The sequence below is a fragment of the Sorex araneus genome, chromosome 6 (genome assembly GCF_027595985.1).
Source record: "Sorex araneus isolate mSorAra2 chromosome 6, mSorAra2.pri, whole genome shotgun sequence".
NCBI classification, from domain to species: Eukaryota; Metazoa; Chordata; class Mammalia; order Eulipotyphla; family Soricidae; genus Sorex; species Sorex araneus.
This window is the reverse complement of record NC_073307.1, coordinates 53,608,256-53,628,849: the sequence shown is the minus strand read 5'-3', so window position 1 is coordinate 53,628,849 and position 20,594 is coordinate 53,608,256. Positions and strand designations below refer to the sequence as shown.

At 61.9% G+C, this 20,594-nt stretch overlaps 1 protein-coding gene across 1 annotated transcript in view; it reads right to left on the bottom strand.

Annotated features, from left to right (window-relative positions):
- LRRK1 (leucine rich repeat kinase 1) overlaps positions 1-20,594 on the bottom strand; it is a 63,269-nt gene that overhangs the window by 10,083 nt on the left and 32,592 nt on the right. The window contains exons 11-25 of the mRNA XM_055143256.1: positions 20,285-20,397; positions 19,061-19,137; positions 13,119-13,248; positions 12,566-12,678; positions 10,525-10,739; positions 9,988-10,152; positions 9,073-9,245; positions 8,419-8,539; positions 7,954-8,113; positions 6,708-6,984; positions 6,458-6,629; positions 4,430-4,590; positions 2,933-3,072; positions 1,976-2,225; positions 345-511 (exon numbers count right to left, since the gene is read on the bottom strand). Of these exons, the coding sequence (XP_054999231.1) occupies positions 345-511; positions 1,976-2,225; positions 2,933-3,072; positions 4,430-4,590; positions 6,458-6,629; positions 6,708-6,984; positions 7,954-8,113; positions 8,419-8,539; positions 9,073-9,245; positions 9,988-10,152; positions 10,525-10,739; positions 12,566-12,678; positions 13,119-13,248; positions 19,061-19,137; positions 20,285-20,397 (2,434 nt within the window). The remainder of the gene's footprint in view (positions 1-344; positions 512-1,975; positions 2,226-2,932; positions 3,073-4,429; positions 4,591-6,457; positions 6,630-6,707; positions 6,985-7,953; positions 8,114-8,418; positions 8,540-9,072; positions 9,246-9,987; positions 10,153-10,524; positions 10,740-12,565; positions 12,679-13,118; positions 13,249-19,060; positions 19,138-20,284; positions 20,398-20,594) is intronic.

The window sequence follows — 20,594 nt, the reverse complement described above, 5'->3', positions numbered from 1 at the left end:
CTCGGGGGCTCCCGTCAGGTAAGAGCACCATGGTCAAGGGGCCAGAGTGGTAGGACAGCGGAAGGGTGCTGGCCTTGCATGTCGTGGTTCGCTCCCCGGCATTCCACAGGGCCCCCTGAGCCCCACCAGGAGTGACTCCCAAGTGCCGAGCCAGGAGTGGGCCCTGAGCACCACCAGGGGTGGTCCCGGAACAGAACCAAAAACAGAGTCATGGTCAAAAGCTGTCCCCTGGCCTGGCCCAGCCCTGTCCTGGCCCATGCCATGCCGGGGCAGCCCAGAGCAGGGCAGCCCGTCCCCCAGCCCTGCCTGCAGGTGACCTCAGGCCCCACGGGGCCCCAGCTTACCTGCAGGCGCGTTGGCGAAGTTCTTGAACTTCTTGATCTGGAAGCGCTTCACGGCCACCGGCTGGCCTTGGTAGCGGGCCCGGTAGATGACGGTGCCGCTGCCGCCCTGGCCCAGCACGCTGCCCTCGTCCTCACTGTGCTCCAGCTCGCTGTTCTCCAGGAAGAGCCTGCGGGGGGCACGGTCGGGGCGTCAGGACACAGCGGGTGATGCCACTTCCCTGGCCTCCGTCCCCTCCGCTGTCAAGCGGGCCCATGACCGGAACTGCCTGGTGCAGGGAAGCTTCCAGAAGGTAGATGCAGAGATAAGGCAGGTCTGGTGTTTTATTTTTAAAAATTAATTAATTTTTACTCTTTGGGTCACACCGGTGATGCTCAGGGAGGGTTTACTCCCTGTTCTGCACTCAGGAATCACTCCTGGCAGTGCTCAGGGGACCCTATGGGATGCTGGGGATGAACCCGGGTGGGCCGTGTGCAAAGCAAACACCCTCCCACTACTGCTCTGGCCCCACCTCTGGGAGCTTGTTATCTTTTGGTTTGGGGGCCATGCCTGGACGTGCTCAGGGCTGACTCCGGTCAGCTCAGGAGATGCTTGGGGACCATACAGGTTTCTGGGGATTGAACAGGGTTTGGCCACATGCAAGGCCAGACCATGACCCCTGTTTGAGGTTTGAGTTTCTCTGTGCTCTCTTGGCGTGCAGAGGAGTCAGCTGAGGGCGCTGGCAAGCCTCGTATGCTGAGGTCTGGGTTCAGTTCTCTGAGCACTAAGCTCTGAGCACTGCTGAGTGTGGTCTTAAAAGAAAAAAAAAACTCTAAATTGCAATAGGGAAAAAAAAAAGCCCCATTCAAGGGATAGTACAGCAGGGAGGGCACTTGCCTTGCATCTGACTGAACTGGGTTTGCTCTCCGGCCTCCCATGGTCCCCTGAGCACCACTGGGAGTGATCCCTGAGTTACCCTGGAGCATACTGGGTGTGGACCCCAAAACAAACCCCAGAATAAGACAAAGAAGACTTGCACCCTAAGGACGCAGTGATCAGCAATGCCAGATGCTTTCCAGGGAAGCTGGATCACAGCATCACAGCCCTGTCTCCACGACAACAGAAGCCTTCATCCTACGCCACTATGGGATGGGGGTCCTGAGGGTTAGGGCCAGTAGTACCCCACTTTCAGGCAGATTAGAAGTGGGGTAGAACCCAGACTCTGATTTCGGGGTCCCCAGGCCTGCCTCAAGGTGGCGGTCAAGAGCAATCAGGTTCTGTGAGGGAGCAAGTGGGGGGACGGCCAGCCCAGGGCCACCCCAGCGCTGGGAAAATGTGGAGAGCCTGGGCTGGGGCATGGCTCGGGGGTTGTTGGGGAGCACCCCTGTGCCCGACCCGGTCCCCTGTGCACACCCAGGTGCAGCCCCGCTGACCCTCAAACACCGCTGGGTGTGGCTCTGGGGGCCCCTGGCATTGCAGATTGGGGCAGTGCCACGTCCTCGGACCATCGACTTGGGGGCCCTTGAGTATTCACTGAGCCTGTAAGCACCGTCCCCCTAAAACAAAGCCAGGCCAGCGCCCCGAGTGCCTTCCCCGGCAGATGCGTCTCCACCCCCAGGGGACGGGGACCTGCCCCGCGGCCGGCGGTGCACACCTGGCGGGGAAGTCGGTCATGAAGAGCTCGGGCACCAGCTCCTGCAGGGGCACGGGCTGGCCGGGGTGCCGGGGGCAGGCGATGGCGCTGTGCTGGGCGGCTGTGAGCACGCAGTCGGCCATGTCGAAGTACTGCACCGCGTCCTCCTTCCCGCCCGGCTCCGCTCTCTGCGCCCGGCCGCCCTCGCACACCGGGCAGGGCACGTACTGCTCCATCAGGGGTGTCCCGTCGCTCTCCGTGGCCGTCAGGGCTGTGGGGGACCGAGCGGGAGTGGGCGGGTGCCAGGCAGCACCCCGCAACCCCAGGGCTTCAGGCTTCGGGCAGACGGGGCCCCGGGTGCATGGTGGGGGCAGGGCAGCGATGCTGGGTGGTCTGTGCCCTGGCTGGGGGAGTCGGGGGCCATTCCTGTCCGTGGGTGTCCCAGGGGTCTGCTTGCCAGCTGGTGGTGAGACTCAGACACCCCCCACTGTGGGCGCCTTCCTTGGGGTCCTCTCCCTGCCCCACTCCTCACCTCAACAAACTGAGGCCCCACACCCTGTCTTCTTTGGGGGAGCAGTCAGGGGAGCTGCTGGTCTCGGGGGCTGAGCAGAGGGGCCGTGGGTGGGGGGGGCTTCTAGGACTTGGGGGGTGGTGGGAGGCCAGAAGGGACAAGGGGGAATTTGGGCAGCTTCCATCTGGCCATGTGGGGCTCCCTGAACCCCAACAGCTCTGCCCTCTCAGTGCGAACAAGGCTGGGTGTGGTCCACACATGGACGGGGCGGTTCTCGGACCAAATGGGGGTCACAAGCTCTTCTCTGGCCCCTACGCTGCGGGTGGTCAAGAGGGCAAGCCCAGACGGACACCCCAAAGCACTTCCCCACCACACGGAGCCCTTGGCTGTCCCTGGCACGGAGCTTGGTGGGCACCCCCAGCCCCCAAGCAGCCCTGAGAATTTGGGGGCAAGTGCCCACTCCATACTGGGGAACCACTGGTCAATGAGCGAGTTGATGTGGTCAGTGATGAAGGCCATGGCCGAGAAGTCCCTCACGTCCGACTGACACATGACCTTGATGCCGCCGCTCTTCTTCCTCTTCCAGTTCACATCCGAGGACTCCACGCTGGGGGCAGAGGGTGTCCTGCTGGTGCCGGTGCCCCCGCGCGGGGAGATGCACCGGGCTGGGTCTCACGGGCAGTGCAGCCGGTCCTGGGTGTGTCTCTGGGCTGCCCTTGGGTGCGGGGCCCTCAGCTGCCGCTGGCCACTGGGAGCTTTGGAGACCCTAGGGGAGCGGCCAGGCCCCTAGGGGCAGCTCCGCTAGCCCCGCCCTCCCCTGCTCGCAGAGCTGAGGTCATGGCCATCTCTGACGGTGTCTGGGGGGAGAGTTTTGGGCCACCACTAGCAGGGATGGGGGGTGGTCTTCCCTGGCGCTGACCTGGCGACTGTGCCATACCGTGTCAGGGACCACACCCAGGTCTCCTGCATGCCAGGTCCTCATGCCAGCCCAGGGGTGGCTGCGAGCTAGGTGAGTGCCTTCAGCCCTGCCCGACCTCCCCGGCCCTGGAAATCTCACTGTCAAGCTGAGAGCAGCGTGCAGTTCAGGTGGGCGGAGAGAAAGGACAGCGGGGAGGGAGACTGCCTCGCACACGGGACAACTTGGGTTCAATTCCCAGCACTACAGAGTCCCGAGCCCTACCAGGAAGCCCTGAGCATCACCGGGTGTGGGCCCCAAAATAAAAATCTAAAAATCAGACCATTTCCCCCAGATTAAAATAGGAGGAGAGGGACTGGAACGATAGCACAGCGGGTAGGGCGTTTGCCTTGCACGCGGCCAACCCGGGTTCAATTCCCAGCATCCCATATGGTCCTCTGAGCACTGCCAGGGGTGATTCCTGAGTGCAGAGCCAGGAGTAACCCCTGTGCATTGCCAGGTGTGACCCAAAAAGCAAAAATATAAAATAAAATAAAATAGGAGGGAGCAGCGAGGCCGTTTAGGGGTGGGGAGCACCCCTTGCTCACATGCACGGGGCCCCACGTTCTATCTCCAGCACTGTATGGACCCGCTCGAGTACCATGGGAAGGAGTCTTGGTGCCACTGGCTCGCCTGGTTGGCTGGGAGCAGCCCCAGGTTTCCTGAGTACTATTTGGGAGTACCCCATGGCAGAAGCGAGCTATGTGTTTGGTATGTGGGGTCAGCCAGGGATCCCCAAGTGTTCCCATAGGCCTAAACAAGTGCACCCTGTGACCTGAGGGGGTCTATGTAGCTATGGGACTCTCACCCCTGAGTTCCATGGTTGCCCACATCCCTAAGTCCTGAACTGGGGTCAGCAAACCCTCCTGAAACTGTTGTTTACTGCAAGGGAAAACTAGAATGTTCTGGGGGTTTCTGGAACATTCTGGGGGCTTCTAGAACATTCTGGGGGTAGGTCACAAGTGTGAGGACAGCCTCCGGGGCCCAGGGTGGAGGGGTGCCATCCCACCTGAGGTAACCCCCATCGAAGGTGACTAGGAGCCCCTCCTGCCAGTAGATGGTCTGGTTCCGTTTCACGCGGAAGGTGCTGCAGCGGTTCCTCTGGCTGCCCGTGAAGCTGTAGATGACTTTCCGGTGTCTGCTCTTCGTGTTCTTCTTGTTCTCAAAAAGCTGCGGGGATGGAGCAGAGCTCTGCTAGGGGTCCCCGCGGGGCTGTGAGAGAGGCCTGGGCCCTCCCCGCCCCACCCCCACCCCGCGAGGCCCTCCCCAGCCCCAGCGAACACGTTACCCCCACCCAGTGCATGCAATGGGCTTTCCTCTGGAAAATCCTCCCCGCCCGGGTTTCATAGGCCAAAGCGTCTGTGAGGAAAAATGTGGGAAACAGACAAATGAAAGAGGAGAGACGTCCCTGGCGTCAGCACCGAGTGATGGCGAAGCTGCTCCCTTCCAGAACTTTCCCATCTGGGCATGTGTTTATAGAGCCGCCGAGACCAGAGGGCTCATCCAGCGTCACCTCCCACAGCCGAGAACTGACGCTCACGCTTCTTTGTTCTGTGCTTGGGGCCACACCCGGCCGTGCTCAGGGCTAACTCTGGGCTCTGTGCTCAGAGGTCACTCCCGCTCGGGCTCGGGGACCACCAGGGGTCCCAGGAATCCAAATGCAGGCCGTCTGCACGCAAAGTAAAGAGCATCCCTGCTGTCCTGTCTCTCTGGGCAATCTCTCTGGACACAGATCTTTTTTTTTAAAACTTTTTGGGTCATGCCCGGCGATGCTCAGGGCTGACTCCTGCCTCTGCTCTCAGGAATCACTTCTGGCGGTGTTCAGGGGACCCTATGGCATGCTGGGGAATCGAACCCGGGTCTGCCGCGTGCAAGACAAACACACTCTCTCTGCTGTCCTATTGCTCTGGCCCCTGAACACAGAATTCTTAGCTGGCCAGGCAGGGCTGGAGGACTCGCCCCCTCGCTGGGTTCTGGGCAGGGATGCCCCCTCGCTCTGTTCTAGACACAGCTGGAGGAGGCGCTTTCCGAAGCGCTCTGTCTCTCGAGTCACTGGGCATGGCAGGGACGCTCCGAGATGTGAGCTTTGGCTTCGTGGCTTCCCTCGGCTGATTTCCTGTGTGGGGACGGCCAGCAGCTGCTGGCTGCACTGGCGTTGAGCCTGACCCCCAGTCCCCACTCACACCCGGACTTCAGCGGGATTGTCCTCTGCTCCAAGGCACGGCAGGGCCCCGGGTCCGAGCCCCCGCTGCCCCTGGGACCCCCCACTTGGAAAGTGGCAGGAGGGCAGTGACGGAGCACCCGTCTGAGTACAGACCGCTAGATCCTGGCATTCAGGGCTTTTTTTTTTTTTTTTTAGCATTGCAATAAAAAGTGGAGAGCAAAGAATTGCTTTGCTTTGTACATCCATACGGGCCTGTTACTGGGGTGGGGCGTCCTCCCTAGAGGGGCCAGGAGGCCCAGAGACCCCACTTCTCAAGCATGTCTGGACAAGTGGAGCCAATCCCAGAAGCTTTAGGGAACGAAAGCGGGGAGCACCGAGACAGCGCAGGGCTGAGGTGCTGGCCCTGCACGCAGCCAGCTCTGGTTCAGTTCCGACATTGCACAGGGTCCCCAGCCTCCCCTCCCCCCCAAATTCCCCAAGCACCTCCAGGACTGCCCCCTGAACACAGAGCCAGGAGTCAGCCTTGAGTACCACACAGTGTGGGCCCGAAACCAAACCGAAGGGCTCTGCCAGCCTGGGGCAGCTGCCCTGCTTGCTGCCTGGCCGTGAGCAGCTGACATTTCTGTTTCCGAGACCGCTCACGGCGGTGCCCAGGGGTAACTCCTAGCTCTGTGCTCAGGGATCACTCCTGGTGTCCTCGGGTGGCTGTCTGGAATGCGGGGAGCCGAACCCAGGTTGGCTGCGTGCAAGGCGAACACCTCCCTGCTCCCATCCCTGTGTCGGCTGAAGGGCAAAGGGCACCTGGGCGCGGGGGGCACATTGGTAGGTGCCCACCCCGCCGCTGGCCGCCGCCCACAGCACAGGCCCAGCTACCTGCAGGTCCATCTCGGCCAGGCTGATGAGCATGCGGGCGATGAACCTCTGCCAGAAGCCCACGGGCACGAAGCTCATCTTGAAGACCCGCTGGATGGTGTTGTCCGAGGGGCGCTGCAGGCTGTGGGTGTCCAAGCCCGGCTTGGACGGAAGGAGATGCGGCAGGAGGTAGCTGGGGCGGACCCGGGGCGGCGGTGAGCCGGAGGGTCTCGCCCCCGCCTGCCCCCGGGGGCTGCCCGCACGGCCTCACCTGTCATTGGCCACGGGCAGGGCGATCTCGAACTTGGCCAGGAACTGGAAGTACTGCTCCTCCGTCTGCTGGGTGAAGCCGGTTCCGGCCAGCAGCAGCCGGAGGTCCTCGGCGCGGATCACCCCGTTCTTGGCCACGGAGCGCGAGCCCCTCATCTGGAAGATGCGCTGCAGGCACTCGGACAGCCAGACGGGGTCCAGGAAGTAGAGGCTGCACAGGCCGTGGCTGGTGTCGGGGAAGTGCAGCAGCGTGCCCGTCTCGATGAGGAAGTTGATGGCTGCCCGGGAGGGTGGGGGGGAGTGCTCAGCCCCCGGCTCGGGGGCCTCGGGGGCCACGCTTGGGGGATTGGGGGCAGCCGCAAGGCCATGACACGCCCACCACCACCTCGAGTTCCGGGTGCTCGCTCTCTCTGAGTCCTGCTCTCCCCCCGAGCACCAGGTACACCTTGGTGGGGACACACGGCCGGGGACCGGCTCACCGGCTGCGCAAAGGGCTGGCTCGGCCCCACTGTTTGCATCCGGGGCTTCCGAGCCCCTGGCACCCAAAGCCGCCGCTAAGCGCCCGTGCCACGCCTCACCCTGGCCGCCCACCCACAGCGTGTCAGTTTATCAGCACAGGGAGGCTGCCGGGGGTGCACAGGAGAGGAAAGCACGGAGAGGCACACAGGAGAGGCGCACAGGGTCCCCGGCACCGCAGGAGTGAGTCCTGAGTGCAGAGAGGGGTAAGCTCTGAGCCCCGCCAGGCGTGACCCCGGACCAGAACCAACCAGAACCAACCCAACCCCACCAACCAACTGCATTTCCTTTGAGAGCCACAGCTCCGTGTACGGGGGGCGGGGGGCCCAGCTTGCTCAGGCAAGAGTGTCTCAATGTGTTTCTGTCTCAATAAAAAGGGGGTGGGGCTGGAGAGATAGCACAGCGGGTAGGGCGTTTGCCTTGCACGCGGCTGACCCGGGTTCAAATCCCAGCATCCCATATGGTCCCCTGAGCATGGCCAGGGGTAATTCCTGAGTGCAGAGCCAGGAGTAACCCCTGTGCATCGCCAGGTGTGACCCAAAAAGCAAAATAAATAAATAAATAAATGAATAAATAAAATAAAAAGGGGGTGCAGGGTTGCTGGGGAAGCAAAGCAGGGAAGTGGCGGGGTGGGGGGTGGTGGTGGGGCATGTTTCCATAAGCTCAGCATCACCAAGGTAGAAGAACCGTGCTGAGCCCTGGCCCTGTGCCGCCCCCTGCTGGCCACCTACCAGACTGCAGGTCCTCGTAATCTTGGATGTCGTTGTCGGGCGTCTGCTCCACCAGCTGTTCCAGCTGCCGGTCCGTCAGGTACTGCACATCGTCCTCCAGGTGGCGGCGCTGCTGCTCTGCCAGGATGGCCTCCTGCAGGCTCAGGTAGCTCCTGGGGATCTAGAGACAGGCGGGGGACAGGTGAGAGCAGGTGGGAGCAGGTGGGGGCAGGTGGGGCAAGTGGGTGAACAGGAGGGGGCGAGTGGGCTGGAGGGGGCAGGTGGGAATAGCAGGGTCCCGCTGGGGCCAGGCAGGGGATGTGGGGGGGATCAGGAAGGAGCAGGCCAGTGCCCGCTTGCCCCTCCCAGGCCTGAGCGAGAACCAGTCCCCCTTGCCCTCCCCCTCCCCCCCGCAGCTGCCACCAGGGAGGGCAGACCCAGGAGTGCCGAATTTCCTGGGGCTCAGGCAGCACCGTGGGGACCCACCAGCCTCCCGACCAGCCGCTGGCTGCCGACGGGGCTGCCCACGTCCTTCATGCCGCAGGTGACCTGGAAGATGAGCCGCCGCAGCCCGTCCTGGCCCTCCAGGGTCTTGCAGGAGACCTCGCTGGGCGGAGAAGAACCGCTGAGGCCCCTGGCCACGCCTCCTGCACTCGGGGCCCCCACGGATTCGCGCCTGCACCCCCAGCCCCCTGCGAGGGGTCCAGAGTGTGGGTGCAGGCACTCTAGCCTGTCCCCCAGTGTGGCCAGTGCACAGCCCCGGGAGCGAGGCGGCGGGCCAAGTTTGCACAGACGCCAGGGCCCACCGTGAGGAAGACCCAGCAGGGCTCTCTAAAGCCCCATCAGCCTGTCCCCCCAGCCAGGGGCAAGCGGGTGGACATGGCCCCTCCCCAGCAGGCCTGGCCTCGGAGCCCACGGTCAGGAGCGGGCAGGCACAGCCTGGGGAGTTGCGGCCGCTAGCTGGGGTCAAGCCCGAGCCCCTGCACCCGGTCACTGCTGGGACCTGGGAGCCCCGAGTCACCCTCGTGGGCTGCTCTGGCTCTGAGAGGGGGTGCAAGGGCGGCCCAGCAGACCACAGGGGCCGGGCGCCCCTCCTCTGCGGCGCCCTCTGCTGGCGGCCCCGGGGTCGCGGACACTCACTGCAGGTGTTTGCAGGTGATGTCGGGGAAGCCGGTGGCGCGGGAGCCCGAGGGCGAGCGGCAGATGGCCAGCACGTAGGCGCGCAGGGTCGCGATCCGCTCCACGCGGAACTTGGTCTCGATCAGGTCCAGGTGCGTCCCCACCACCAGCACCACCGCGTTGGGCGCCTTGGCCTGCGAGGGAGAAGGCCCCGCCTGGCGCTGCCCACGTGCCCGCCGGACACCCCGCGCCGCGCCGCCCACGTGCCCGCCGGACACCCCGCCCTGCGCTGCCCACGTGCCTGCTTCTGGGCTGCTGCCCCCAGAGTTCTTTGGGTGCACGGGGCGCGGGGTGGGGTTCGATATTATCGATAGTTTTATTTATTTTCGTTGTTGTTATTGTTTGGCTTGGGGGCCGCACCCAGTGATGCTCAGGGCTGACTCCTGGCTCTGTGCTCAGGGCTCACTCCTGGTGGGACTCAGGGGACCTTATAGGGTGCCAGGGGTTGAATCCCGGTGGGCTGTGTAAGGCAACTGCCCTCCCCGCTGGCCCACCAGTCCCTTGCACATCAGCGCGCGCTGAGACCCGCATCACCTTGGGGACAGGGCACGGAACCATCCTCCGCCCGCTGACCCCCTGAGTGGACTGCACGGCGCAGACATGCAGCAGACAAGGATTCTAAGGGCCTAACTGTGCCTATGACTCTAAGGGCCCCGATGAACGTGCCCCTTGGCTCCCATCCCAACTTTTCTCTCCGGCGATTTCCCTGCCTGAGGGACACGGCAGGGCACGTGTCCTTGCATGAGGGCCCCCCGGGTTCCGTCCCCCGTACCACAGGGCTGGTGGGCGGGGGGCGGTGTGGGCAGGACATGGAGGGTGTGGGCAGCCCTCCCCTCCACTGGGGGCCGGTGGGGGGCGGGACGAGGGGGTCCTCACCTCGATGTTCAGCAGCCAGAACTGCAGGCTGGCCACGGCCTCCTCGCCCAGCGCCAGGTTCCAGACCACCACGTAGAGCGCCTTGTCGGTGAAGCAGCACTGGTTGACGATGGCCATGCTGGCCGGGCCCCCCACGTCCCACACGCTGAACTCCACCGACTCCACCTGCTCGAACAGGGCCGGGGCAGGGAGGCAGGTGAGCGCGGGACTGGAGCCCCTCAGCCCGGGGTGGCGTCTGGGGGCTCCGCTGCCAGCCACGGAGCAGATGCGGGCCCTCCGGGGGGCTCCTGTACGCAGCGGTGTCTGTGGGGTCTCGGGGGGCCTTGGTCAGTGCTGCAGATGGGGGAACCGGGCCGACACGAGGACGCACCCCTCGACCCGACCTCCACCTGGCCATGGCGGGAGGCTTGAGACAGGCACAGTGACCGCTGCCAGCACCCCGGGATTCAGACCCTCCCTGGCACCCCCCCCCCCCCGCTGAGAAACCGCCGGCCTGCCGGGGGAGGGTGCGGGTCCTGGCCGGGCACCGGCTCTGACCTTGGCTTTGGAGCCCGCAGGCCTCTGCAGCTCCCACTTGGTGGTCCTGATGGTGGCCTCGCTGGGCACCGCGGGAGGGGCCCTGCCGGTCTGCAGGATCTCCAGGAGGGTGGACTTGCCCTGGCGTGGCGGCCCCACGATGACCATCTTGACCAGTTTGCACCTCTCGGCTTTCCGCAGCTGTGCCCGCAGGAAGGACAGCACGGCCTTGGGGCCTGGGGACACGGGGGTGGTGAGGGGGGGACAGGCTGCAGCCGGCGGCCACACCCCGACAGGACCCGCTCCTCAGGGTGGGGTCCAGCGGAGGGAAGGTCCTGACAGTCACGGACCCCCAGACCACGCCCTTGATGCTGGTAGGGCCGAGGTCACCCCGTGAGAACTGGGGGGAGGCAGGAGGGGAAAGGTATTTCTCTCTCTCGCCTCTTCCTTGCCAGGGGTGAAGGGCGTGGTGACCGCCATATTATGAGGACCACAGATGGGATTTACGACTGCAGCAATAGGACGCGAGGGTGCTCTTGGGAAGGTGGGTGGCACCGGCCCCTCCCGCCGCCAAGATGTGATCCCGGGGGCCGCACATGTGTGTGGCCTCTCCGCAGCTGTACAAGCGTGACTTCAGACGCCAGCTAAATTTTTCGGCATGGGCAGCTCCTCGCAGAATGTCTCCAGACTGAGAACTAAGCCGAGGCCCCATGCCCGCCCTGGAGGGGAAAGGTATTTCTCTCTCTCCCCTCTTCCTTGCCAGGGGTGAAGGGCGTGGTGACTGCCATATTATGACAACCACAGATGGGGTTTACAAGCTTGCAATGATCCAATACCTGGAAGAAATCTCCCTGGACTTAGTTGCTAAAGTACAGAAATCCAAAACCGCGCGGCCACTACTGTGGCCACGCAACCTCATATCTCTTCACAACTGGTCTGACTAGTGGGGTACTCCTAACAATAATAGTGAGGTATGTGTTGAAATATTGAATGTAAACATAGTAAATAGAAATTAAAGTGAAATTTATCAGCTACATGGGGGGGGCGAGGGGGCGGGATGGGAGGTGTGCTGTTTTTCTTTTGTTTTGGTGGTGGGATATGGGCACTGGTGAAGGGATGGTTGTTTCAGCATTGTATAACTGAGACTTAAGCCTGAAAGCATTGTAATTTTCCACATGGTGATTCAATAAAATAAAATTCTTTAGAAAAAAAAAAGAACTGGGGGAGGGTCCGCTTCTTTGTTGGTTTTTTTTTTTTTTTTTTTTTTTTTTTTTTTTTTTTTCTTCTTTTATTCTTTTTCTTTGTTGGTTTTTATCCTCACAACACTGGAAACCTTTCTGGATGTGTGTGACAATTTGAAAGAATGTGAGAACCAGAAGTCGGGAAGCTGGGGGTGGGGGTGGAGGCTGCAAATGTACCACGAAGCTGAAGGTCCTGGTAGGCTGGGGAAGTGACCGTGACGGGCACCCCCAAGCCCTCCTGTCCTGTCTCATGCCACCACGTTAGATCTGTGACCCCCCCATGCCACACTCTGTTCAGACAGAAACAGGCGGAACCCAGTGTCACAACTGCGAATAACCACGTACAACGTGTCATGTGATTATCACGTGGATGTCATTACTATGCGAGTATCATCTCATATGTCATATGATCACATGAACATCACATGTCAGGCAAGTATTCCGTGAAGATCATTTGCTATCTGTCATGCATCACGTAACTGTGAAGGTCGTGGTAACACCCTAGGATCACGTGTCACGTAAGCACATGCCCAAATGTCATAGAGCACCACGTGATCACACGTCATGTACATGCCACGTGACTGGCACATGTCACAGGTCATGTGACATGTCATCCCGTGTTCCTGACGGTGATGCTGGTGGTCAGGCCATCAATAGCCGAGTTCTGGGGACCGTCCAAAGTTGGACCAGAATTCCTGATGGGGCTTCAGCCCCACGTGCCCCCTTCCCCCTCCCAGTGTTCATCACTCGCTTTGGGGTAAACGCTCCCAACCATGGCGACAGAGCCCCTCCCTGTGTACCAGGCTGACCCGAAGACCTACCTTCCTTCTGGATGTCCGCGGGCACGTTGCTGATGGTCAGCTCCTCGATGTCCAGCTGCCAGAGGTTGCTGAGCTGCCCAAGCTCGAAGGGGAGATCTCGGAGGCCTGGGTTACTGGCATGCACCCCGGAGACACTCAGGGCCCCTCGCCCGGGCCTGCCCGCCCCCCCACCCGAATGCTGAGCCCAGGCCTCTGGGTCCCCCGTCCCACTGTGCCCCAGGCTCGAGCCGGCCTCGCCCAGCCCCCTGCCCACTGTCACTTCCTTAGCGACCAGCATCATGGCGTCTGGGGGTCCTGGACCCCCGGCACCGCGTGGTCCTGAGCAGCGGTGAGAAGGGGATGTAAGCAGAACCGAACTCATCGTCTGCCAGAGTCTGGAATCCCCCGCCCCGGCAAGGCGCGGGTCGGCTGGGGCTCAGGGGCTCAGGGCAAGGGCCGGGATGGCGACCCCAGCCCCCAATCCCCCTTCCCCTCCTGCTCCCCTGCAGGAAGCCGAGTCTGGAAGGTTCCGCTGCCGCCCCCTGCAGTCTGCTTTTCGGGGCTGGAGACTCACTTGCCCAAGTACAGTTCGGATAAGCTCCGGAGCTGGCAGACCGAGGCAGGCACGGCGTCCAGCTGGTTGTCGTTCAGACAAAGGACCTCCAGAGACTCGCTGAGGAAGGCCGGAAACTCCAGGGCACAGGCTGCAGGGGCGGCAGGTGAGGGTGTGCGGAGGGACGTGGGGAGGGGTGGGAGAGAGAGACAGAGAGACAGACAGGGAGAAAGAGAGAGATAGACAGACAGACAGAGACAGAGACAGAGAGACAGACATGGAGAGAGAGAGACAGACAGACAGAGACAGAGAGAGACAGAGAGAAAGAGAGACAGAGACAGAGAGGGAGAGAGAGACAGAGACAGAGAGGGAGAGAGACAGAGAAGGGGAGAGAGGGAGAGAGACAGAGAAAGAAAGGGGGTGAGAGGGAGAGAGAGCGAGAGAGACAGAGAGGGGGTGAGAGGGAGAGGGGTGGGGGGAAGAGACGGAGAGAGACAAAAAGAGACAGACAGATAGAGACAAAGATGGAGAAAGAGGGAGAGACAGAGACAGAAAGAGAGAGACAAAGAGAGAGGGGAGAGACAGAGAGAAAGGGAGAGAGAGAGGGAGAGAGGCAGAGAGACAGAGAGAGGGAGAGAGACAGAGACAGAGAGGGAGAGAAACAAACAGAGAGGGGGAGAAAGGGAGAGAGGGAGGGAGAGAGGCAGAGAAAGAGAGAGAGGGAGAGAAACAAACAGAGAAGGGGAGAGAGGGAGAGGGGTGGAGGGAAGAGAGGGAGAGAGAGACAGAGAAAGAGGAAGAGACAGAGAGAAAGAGATATACAGAGTCAGAGAGAGAGAGACAGAGACAGAGGGAGAGAAACAAACACAGGGAGAGGGGTTGGGGGAAGAGAGGGAGAGAGAGACAGAGAGAGGGGGAGAGACAGGTACTGAGGGTGGGGCACAGCCTTGCAGGGCAGGGACCCGAGTTCAGTCCCTAACCAAGACCCCATCTCTAAGGGCTGGAGCTAGACTGAAACAGGTGCTGGCCCTGCACGCAGCCAGCCCAGTTTGATCCCCGGCACCCCGTATGCTTCCCTGAGCCCTGGCAGGAGTGCGCCCCGAGCACTGAGGCAGGAGTGAGCCCCGAGCACAGAGGCAGGAGTGAGCCCCGAGCACAGAGGCAGGAGTGAGCCCCGAGCACAGAGGCAGGAGTGAGCCCCGAGCACAGAGGCAGGAGTGAGCCCCGAGCACAGAGGCAGGAGTGAGCCCCGAGCACAGAGGCAGGAGTGAGCCCCGAGCACAGAGGCAGGAGTCAGCCCCGAGCACAGAGGCAGGAGTGAGCCCCGAGCACAGAGGCAGGAGTGAGCCCCGAGCACAGAGGCAGGAGTGAGCCCCGAGCACAGAGGCAGGAGTGAGCCCCGAGCACAGAGGCAGGAGTGAGCCCCGAGCACAGAGCCAGGAGTGAGCCCTGAGCACAGAGCCAGGAGTGAGCCCTGAGCACAGAGCCAGGAGTCAGCCCTGAGCACAGAGCCAGGAGTCAGCCCTGAGCACAGAGCCAGGAGTCAGCCCTGAGCACAGAGGCAGGAGTGAGCCCTGAGCACAGGCAGGTGTGGCCCCAAACAGGCTGCTGACAAGGAGGATGTTTCCGCTCGCTCCTGGCCTGCGGTGCCGGCACGTGTCTGGCTCACAGGGCGGGGTCTCAGTGACCTGGCCCTAGTCTCTCGGCTGTGTCCACCCTGCGGGAGCCGCGTTTTCTCTTGGACAAGCGTTTCCTCCTTTTCTCTCCCCTCACATCCTTCTAAGCAAGTCAGTCAACAAAAGCCTTCTCGCCTGAGGGGCTGAAGAAGTCCTGCAGCAGGAAGGGCGCTTGCCTCGCACTGCGGCCGACCCAGGCTCAATCCCAGCACCCCAGAGGGTCCCCAGAGCACAGTCAGGGGCGACTCCTGAGGGCAGAGCCAGGAGTGACCCCTTAGCAGTGCTGCATGTGGCCCCAAAGCAAACACGTGGCTTACAAGCACACGTACTATTTCTTCAGCGGGTGAAGAAAATCTGCTCCCTGAGAAAGAAATCTGGGCGTCCTCGTTGTCCAAGAGGGAGGCCTGGGGCGGGGCGGTGGGGAGGGGACCAACTTCCAGTAAGTCTAAGTGACTTTGAGAGTTTGGCAAGTCAGGAGACGAACACGAAGCGGCCGTGTGGGGGTCGAGCTTTGGCCCCGGCAGAATCTCCGAGAACCTTCTCCCTCCCCTAGCCCCTGGGGTGGGGTCCCTCTCTAGGGCCCCCCACCCTCTCAGCCCGCCCCTCCGGAGAAGCCAGGTCCTGGTGCTGGGGAGAAGGGCTTCCCCGATCACAGCTTCCCTTCTCTCGGACTTTTCCCCGCTCACTTGGCGGTCGGCAGTGAGGGCAGAGCCAGTGTCCGGGAATGTTCTGGAAGCAAAGATCCTGGGAGGGGGCAATCGAGGCCTGAAAACCGTACAGGACGCTGGCCACTGTCCCGCACAGGACACTCCATGGGCAGCGACCCCCGGGGACATAAAAACCACAAAAACGTGTCTACCCTGTAGGAGTCCGGGTGGAAACCTTCAGAAAACATTCTCCTTTTGGCTGACCGCCCAGTGAGAAGGAGTGACCACTTCACTGGCCACCTGAACTCACATCCACAGAGCGTTTGTTAGTTTTTTTTTTTGGGGGGGGGCATACCCAGCAGTGCTCAGGGATGACTCCTGGCTCTGTGCTCAGGGATCACGCCTGGCGGAGCTTGGGGGCCCTGTGGGGTGCCGGGGATCGAGCCTCAGTTGGCCGTGTGCAAGGCAAGGGCCCTCCCGCTGTCCTATCACTCTGATTTATATTTATCTTGGGGGTCTGGGCCCCGCTGTAAGTGCTCAGGAATTGCTCCCAGTAGTGCTCGAAATAGAACCCGGGCCTCCTGCGTGCCAAACCAGTGCTCCCTGGATCACCCAATTCCATGTTTACAGAACATGAATCCAGGGCCGGGATGTGTGGGGGGGCTCCTCCTGGTCCCTGGGCACCAAAGAAATAAAATAAAGACCCTGGGTCCTGTGAGTCTCTCCCCAGAGGGCGTGCGTGGAACTCCCGGCCTCAGTCTCCCGTGGGGGCTCGCCCCGCCTCTCCTGGGGGCACAGCTGGCATCACAGCCTCGCTGGTCCACGGCCAGCCAGCACAGACGCACCCGCGTGGGCCCCGGCGGGGAGAGCCCAGCGCTGCGGTGACGGACGTCAGTTCTTGACTCTGGAGTAATTCATGACTCCGTGGTCTGACTTTTACCGTAAAAATGACCATCCGGATTATTTTTGGACGCGGCTCCTGCACAAACATGATGACCAGCTCAGCCTTGACCCTGTTGGAATTTCCCTTTCTGGGGACACAGCACCGTTCATAGGTTGTGTCTGACCGCGGGGTCCGCGCCCCCGAGACCATCAGCCCGCGGTGCAGAGAACACGGCAATGTGCACACCCTCCCGCCACGCAAACATTTTTTTGTTGTTTTGGGGTCACACCCGGCGATGCTCAGGGTTACTCCTGGCTCTACACTCAGGAATCACTCCCAGCGGTGCTCGGGGACCCTGTGGGGTGCAGGGGATCGATCCTGTGTCAGCTGCATGCAAAGCAGATCCCTCCGCGCTGTGCTATTGCTCCAGCCCACGTGGCAGACTTTTAAAATGAGGCCCTTTTAATGTCTGTTACTGGGCCACACCTGACAGTGCTCAGGATCGCTCCTGGTGACACTATGGGTTGTGGGGATCAAACCCAGGTGGGCCACAGGCCAGGCAAGCGCCCTCCCCGCTGTCCTATCGCTCTGGTCCTCATGGAGAGGCCTTCGCTTATCGTCCGTTCCCCTTGAGCTGTCATTGCCTGGCTAGCCCAGAAACCGGCCTGTGGACGGGGCCCTGCCATGGAACTTTCCAGAACACTGGTCCGCATTCCTGCGCTGGCTTCTCTGCCTGTCCAGCTGCCATGGCACCCGGGACGGAGCCTGGTCTGTCTCTCCGGCAGAGACGTGCCTCTCGCTGATCGCCAGGGCACGTGGGCAGCTCCACACAGGTCCTCTTTCTGGGGTGGGTGATGGGGGGCCTCTCCCCAACAGGGCTCAGGGGTCTGCCTGGGGGTGCTCGGGCCCAGCAGTGCTTGGGTCATTCCTGACTCCGTGCCAGGAACAACACCCGGGGCCTCGTGGCCACTCTGGCCCTGAGTGCCTGTTCTCAGCCTTTTGCGACCACCCTGGAGAAGCAAATGCATCTTCCTCCTCTTCCTCCTCCTCCTCCTCCTCCTTTTCCTCCTCCTCCTCCCAGGGTCATTCCCCGTGCCCAGACTCAGATTCCAAAGACTTTACTTGGGGCGGGGGGCACAGCTGGCAATGCTCAGAGATCACTCGGGGGGGCCCTATGGGATGCAGGGGATCAAATCCAGGTCAAGTGCCCTCCCAGGGTCCTAGCGCTCTGGCCCAGATCCTTCCTTTTCAGCTAAGCTTTCGGGCCACGGTCAGAGACTCAAGGATGGGTGGCAGCTCTGTGCTCAGGGAACCGTGCTGGGCAGGGGGTCTGACCTCTGGCACAGAGAGCTCAGCCCGGGGTCTCCCGTGCAGCCCAGCGCTCACGTTTAGAGCTGGTTCCGGGGGGCCCCCTGCCCCCCAGCCTTGGTGACAGGCGAGCTCAGGGGCTTCCCGTGCTCCGGGCCGGCTGGACCCGGGGCTGTTTCTCTCCAGTGCTGACTTTTCTGGTCCGCGGGCTTGAAATGAATTTATAAACTGTCTTTGTACATCGGGGGGTTGTGGTCAGCAGCTGTTATAACAATCTGGTGCAAATATTTCTTCCTGGATTTTCTTTTGTTTGCGTGCTGACTCCAACGCTGTTTATGGGAGAGTCTTTTCACCAAGACCAAGATTTCAGAGACTGGGTCCCCACCCTGTTTCTGAAAGCACGGCCCCCCGCCCACACAGAGCTCTCTCACAGCCTACAGTGCTCTTCCCCTTTGCCCCCCAGGCCCCGATCCACACGGACCACAGGCTCTCACGGAGGCTGACTGATCAACACTGGCAATCATGGAGCGGCCCTTCCCACTAAAATAAAACGCCATCGCTGTCACATTCACATTCATTTTTTTTAGTCGGGGAGGGTGGGGTGAAGAAGCACTGACTTTCCAAGAAAATTTTCTGCCAACAGAGTAAGTACAGGGGACAAGGCCCTCACCACCATGTGGTCACTATCAGGTGTGGAGCTGGGTCCTCTGAACACAGACAGGAGTGAGCCCGAGCACAGAGCCAGGAGTCAGCCCCGAGCACAAAGCCAGGAGTGAGTCCTGAGCACAGGGGCAGGAGTCAGCCCTGAGCACAGAGCCAGGAGTCATCCCTGAGCACAGAGCCATGAGTGAGCCTGAGCACAGAGCCAGGAGTCAGTCCTGAGCAAGAACCAGGAGTGAGTCTGAGCACAGAGCCAGGAGTCATCCCTGAGCACAGAGCTAGAAGTGAGCCTGAGCACAGAGCAGGAGTGAGCCCTGAACACAGGGGCTGGAGTCAGCCCTGAGCACAGAGCCAGGAGTCAGCCCTGAGCACAAAGCTAGGAGCCAGCCCTGAGCACTGCCAGATGTGGCCCAAAGCCTTCAACTTCCCCAAAGGAACTGTGTCTGCTGAACTGGCCCTACTGGGGCCTACTGGTCTGCACACACACAGTAGGACAGTTTGTTTCTGGGGCACTTCAGAGGCGGCCCCCAGTCCCACGCAGCCCATCCTTGCTGGTCAGGACATGAGGCTGCCCCCTCCCCATGTGCCTAGCGGGGGTCCCGCAGACGAGGCTGGCCTGGCTGTGGCAGAGCTGCCAGTCGGGCTGGGCTGGGCTGTCCTTCAGGGCCCCTCCTGCCTCTGCTTCCCCTCAAAGCCCCGTGCGAGTGGGGGCGCGTCCCCCTGCAGAGGCGCCGGGAACAGTCCTCCGCCCCCCCCCCCCCCCCCCCCCCCCCCCCCGCGCATACACACCTGTCTCGGTCCCCGACCGCTGGCGCCCTCGGGTGGTGAAAAAAGAAATCCGCTTCGTTTTCTGCCCATCTTCATTCCTTGGAGGGCAAAACAGGTAAAAGACAAATAAACGTCTGACTTGGAGGAAAGTATGACAACTGTCTTGGCCGTGACATATCTATAACGCCGAGCCCGCAGGGAAAGAGAAAATTCCATTAGCAGGATGTTGCCAGCCTAAGGGTTGGCATCAGCAGCTGTGCTCAGGCTGCTTCTTGGGGGGGCCACTGAGAGATGCTCGGGCCGGCCTGGCGGCTGATGCCTGCTCTCCAGCTTTCCCCTCAGGGATGGGGTCAGCTCCTCCGCGCCCGTCAGGAAGTCACAGTCCCAGATGCCTGTTCTGGGGGGAGGCGCTGGGGGGCCCATTTTGGGGCGGTTTGTTCTGTTGAGAGCCCACAGCGCCCTCAGGAGCTGGGTCTCCAGGGCCCCCACAACTGCCCCCTATACGGTGACCGTGAGTGTGGGGTGGAGGGGGCGAGGATTCCCTTCCGTCCCACCGAGACACACGGTAGGGATTTGCAGTCTCTGAACAGAACAGCGCTTCCCAGCAGGAAGACCGTTCCCAGGAACACAGCGGAAACGGGAGAACAGTCTCCCCTAGGTCCCTCCGCCGCAGTCCTGACCCCCTTCCCGGCCCCTCCCAACAGGACTCACGTCTGCTCCTTCAAAAGGGAATAAGGTGGGGCTGGAGCAATAGCACAGCGGGTAGGGTGTTTGCCTTGCAGGCAGCCGACCCGGGTTCGATTCCCAGCATCCCATATGGTCCCCTGAGCACCGCCAGGGCTAATTCCTGAGTGCAGAGCCAGGAGTAACCCCTGTGCATTGCCAGGTGTGACCCAAAAAGCAAAAAATAAAATAAAAGGGAATAAGGTTAAAATAAAAGGGGGGGGCAGCACCCTAGTCCAGCTGGCCTGATCCTCAGGCCGGAGACAACTTAGGGTGACCAGGAGGCCAAGCCTGGGGGGACTCCACCATCTTGGCCTTCCAGCCCTCAGCACTGGGGGACAACTGGCCCCCACCCCGGGGCCCCTCCAGCCGTCAAACTTGGCTCTGGCAGCTCTGAGCCCATCCGGGGTTGGGCTCCACGGGGGGGGGGGGGGGCAGAGTGCAGCCTGGCAGAAGCTGCTGGAAATGAAGGCTCCCCCCACCCCCACCCCCACCCCAGCCCCGCCCCTGGCCCTTACTTACTGGCCGAAGTGGTTTCTAGAGAGGTCTAGTGTCTTGAGTTGCCGACACGCCCACTTGTCCGGGGGTGGCAGGGCCTCCAGCTGGTTCCCCTGCAAGCGCAGGGACACGAGGGCCTGGGGAAGGAGGGGGGTGGGGGCTCAGTCACTGTCAGGGTGGGGAGCGGCCCTGAACCGGTTTCCTGGAGGGTGAAGCCTCATCCCCGCCAGCGCCCCCAACGGGGGCTCAGGAAGCATCTCCTCAAAGCGGGAAACCCGGAGTCGGAGAGCGAGGACAGCCCCGGTTGGATCTCCGGCACCACACAGGGTCCCCT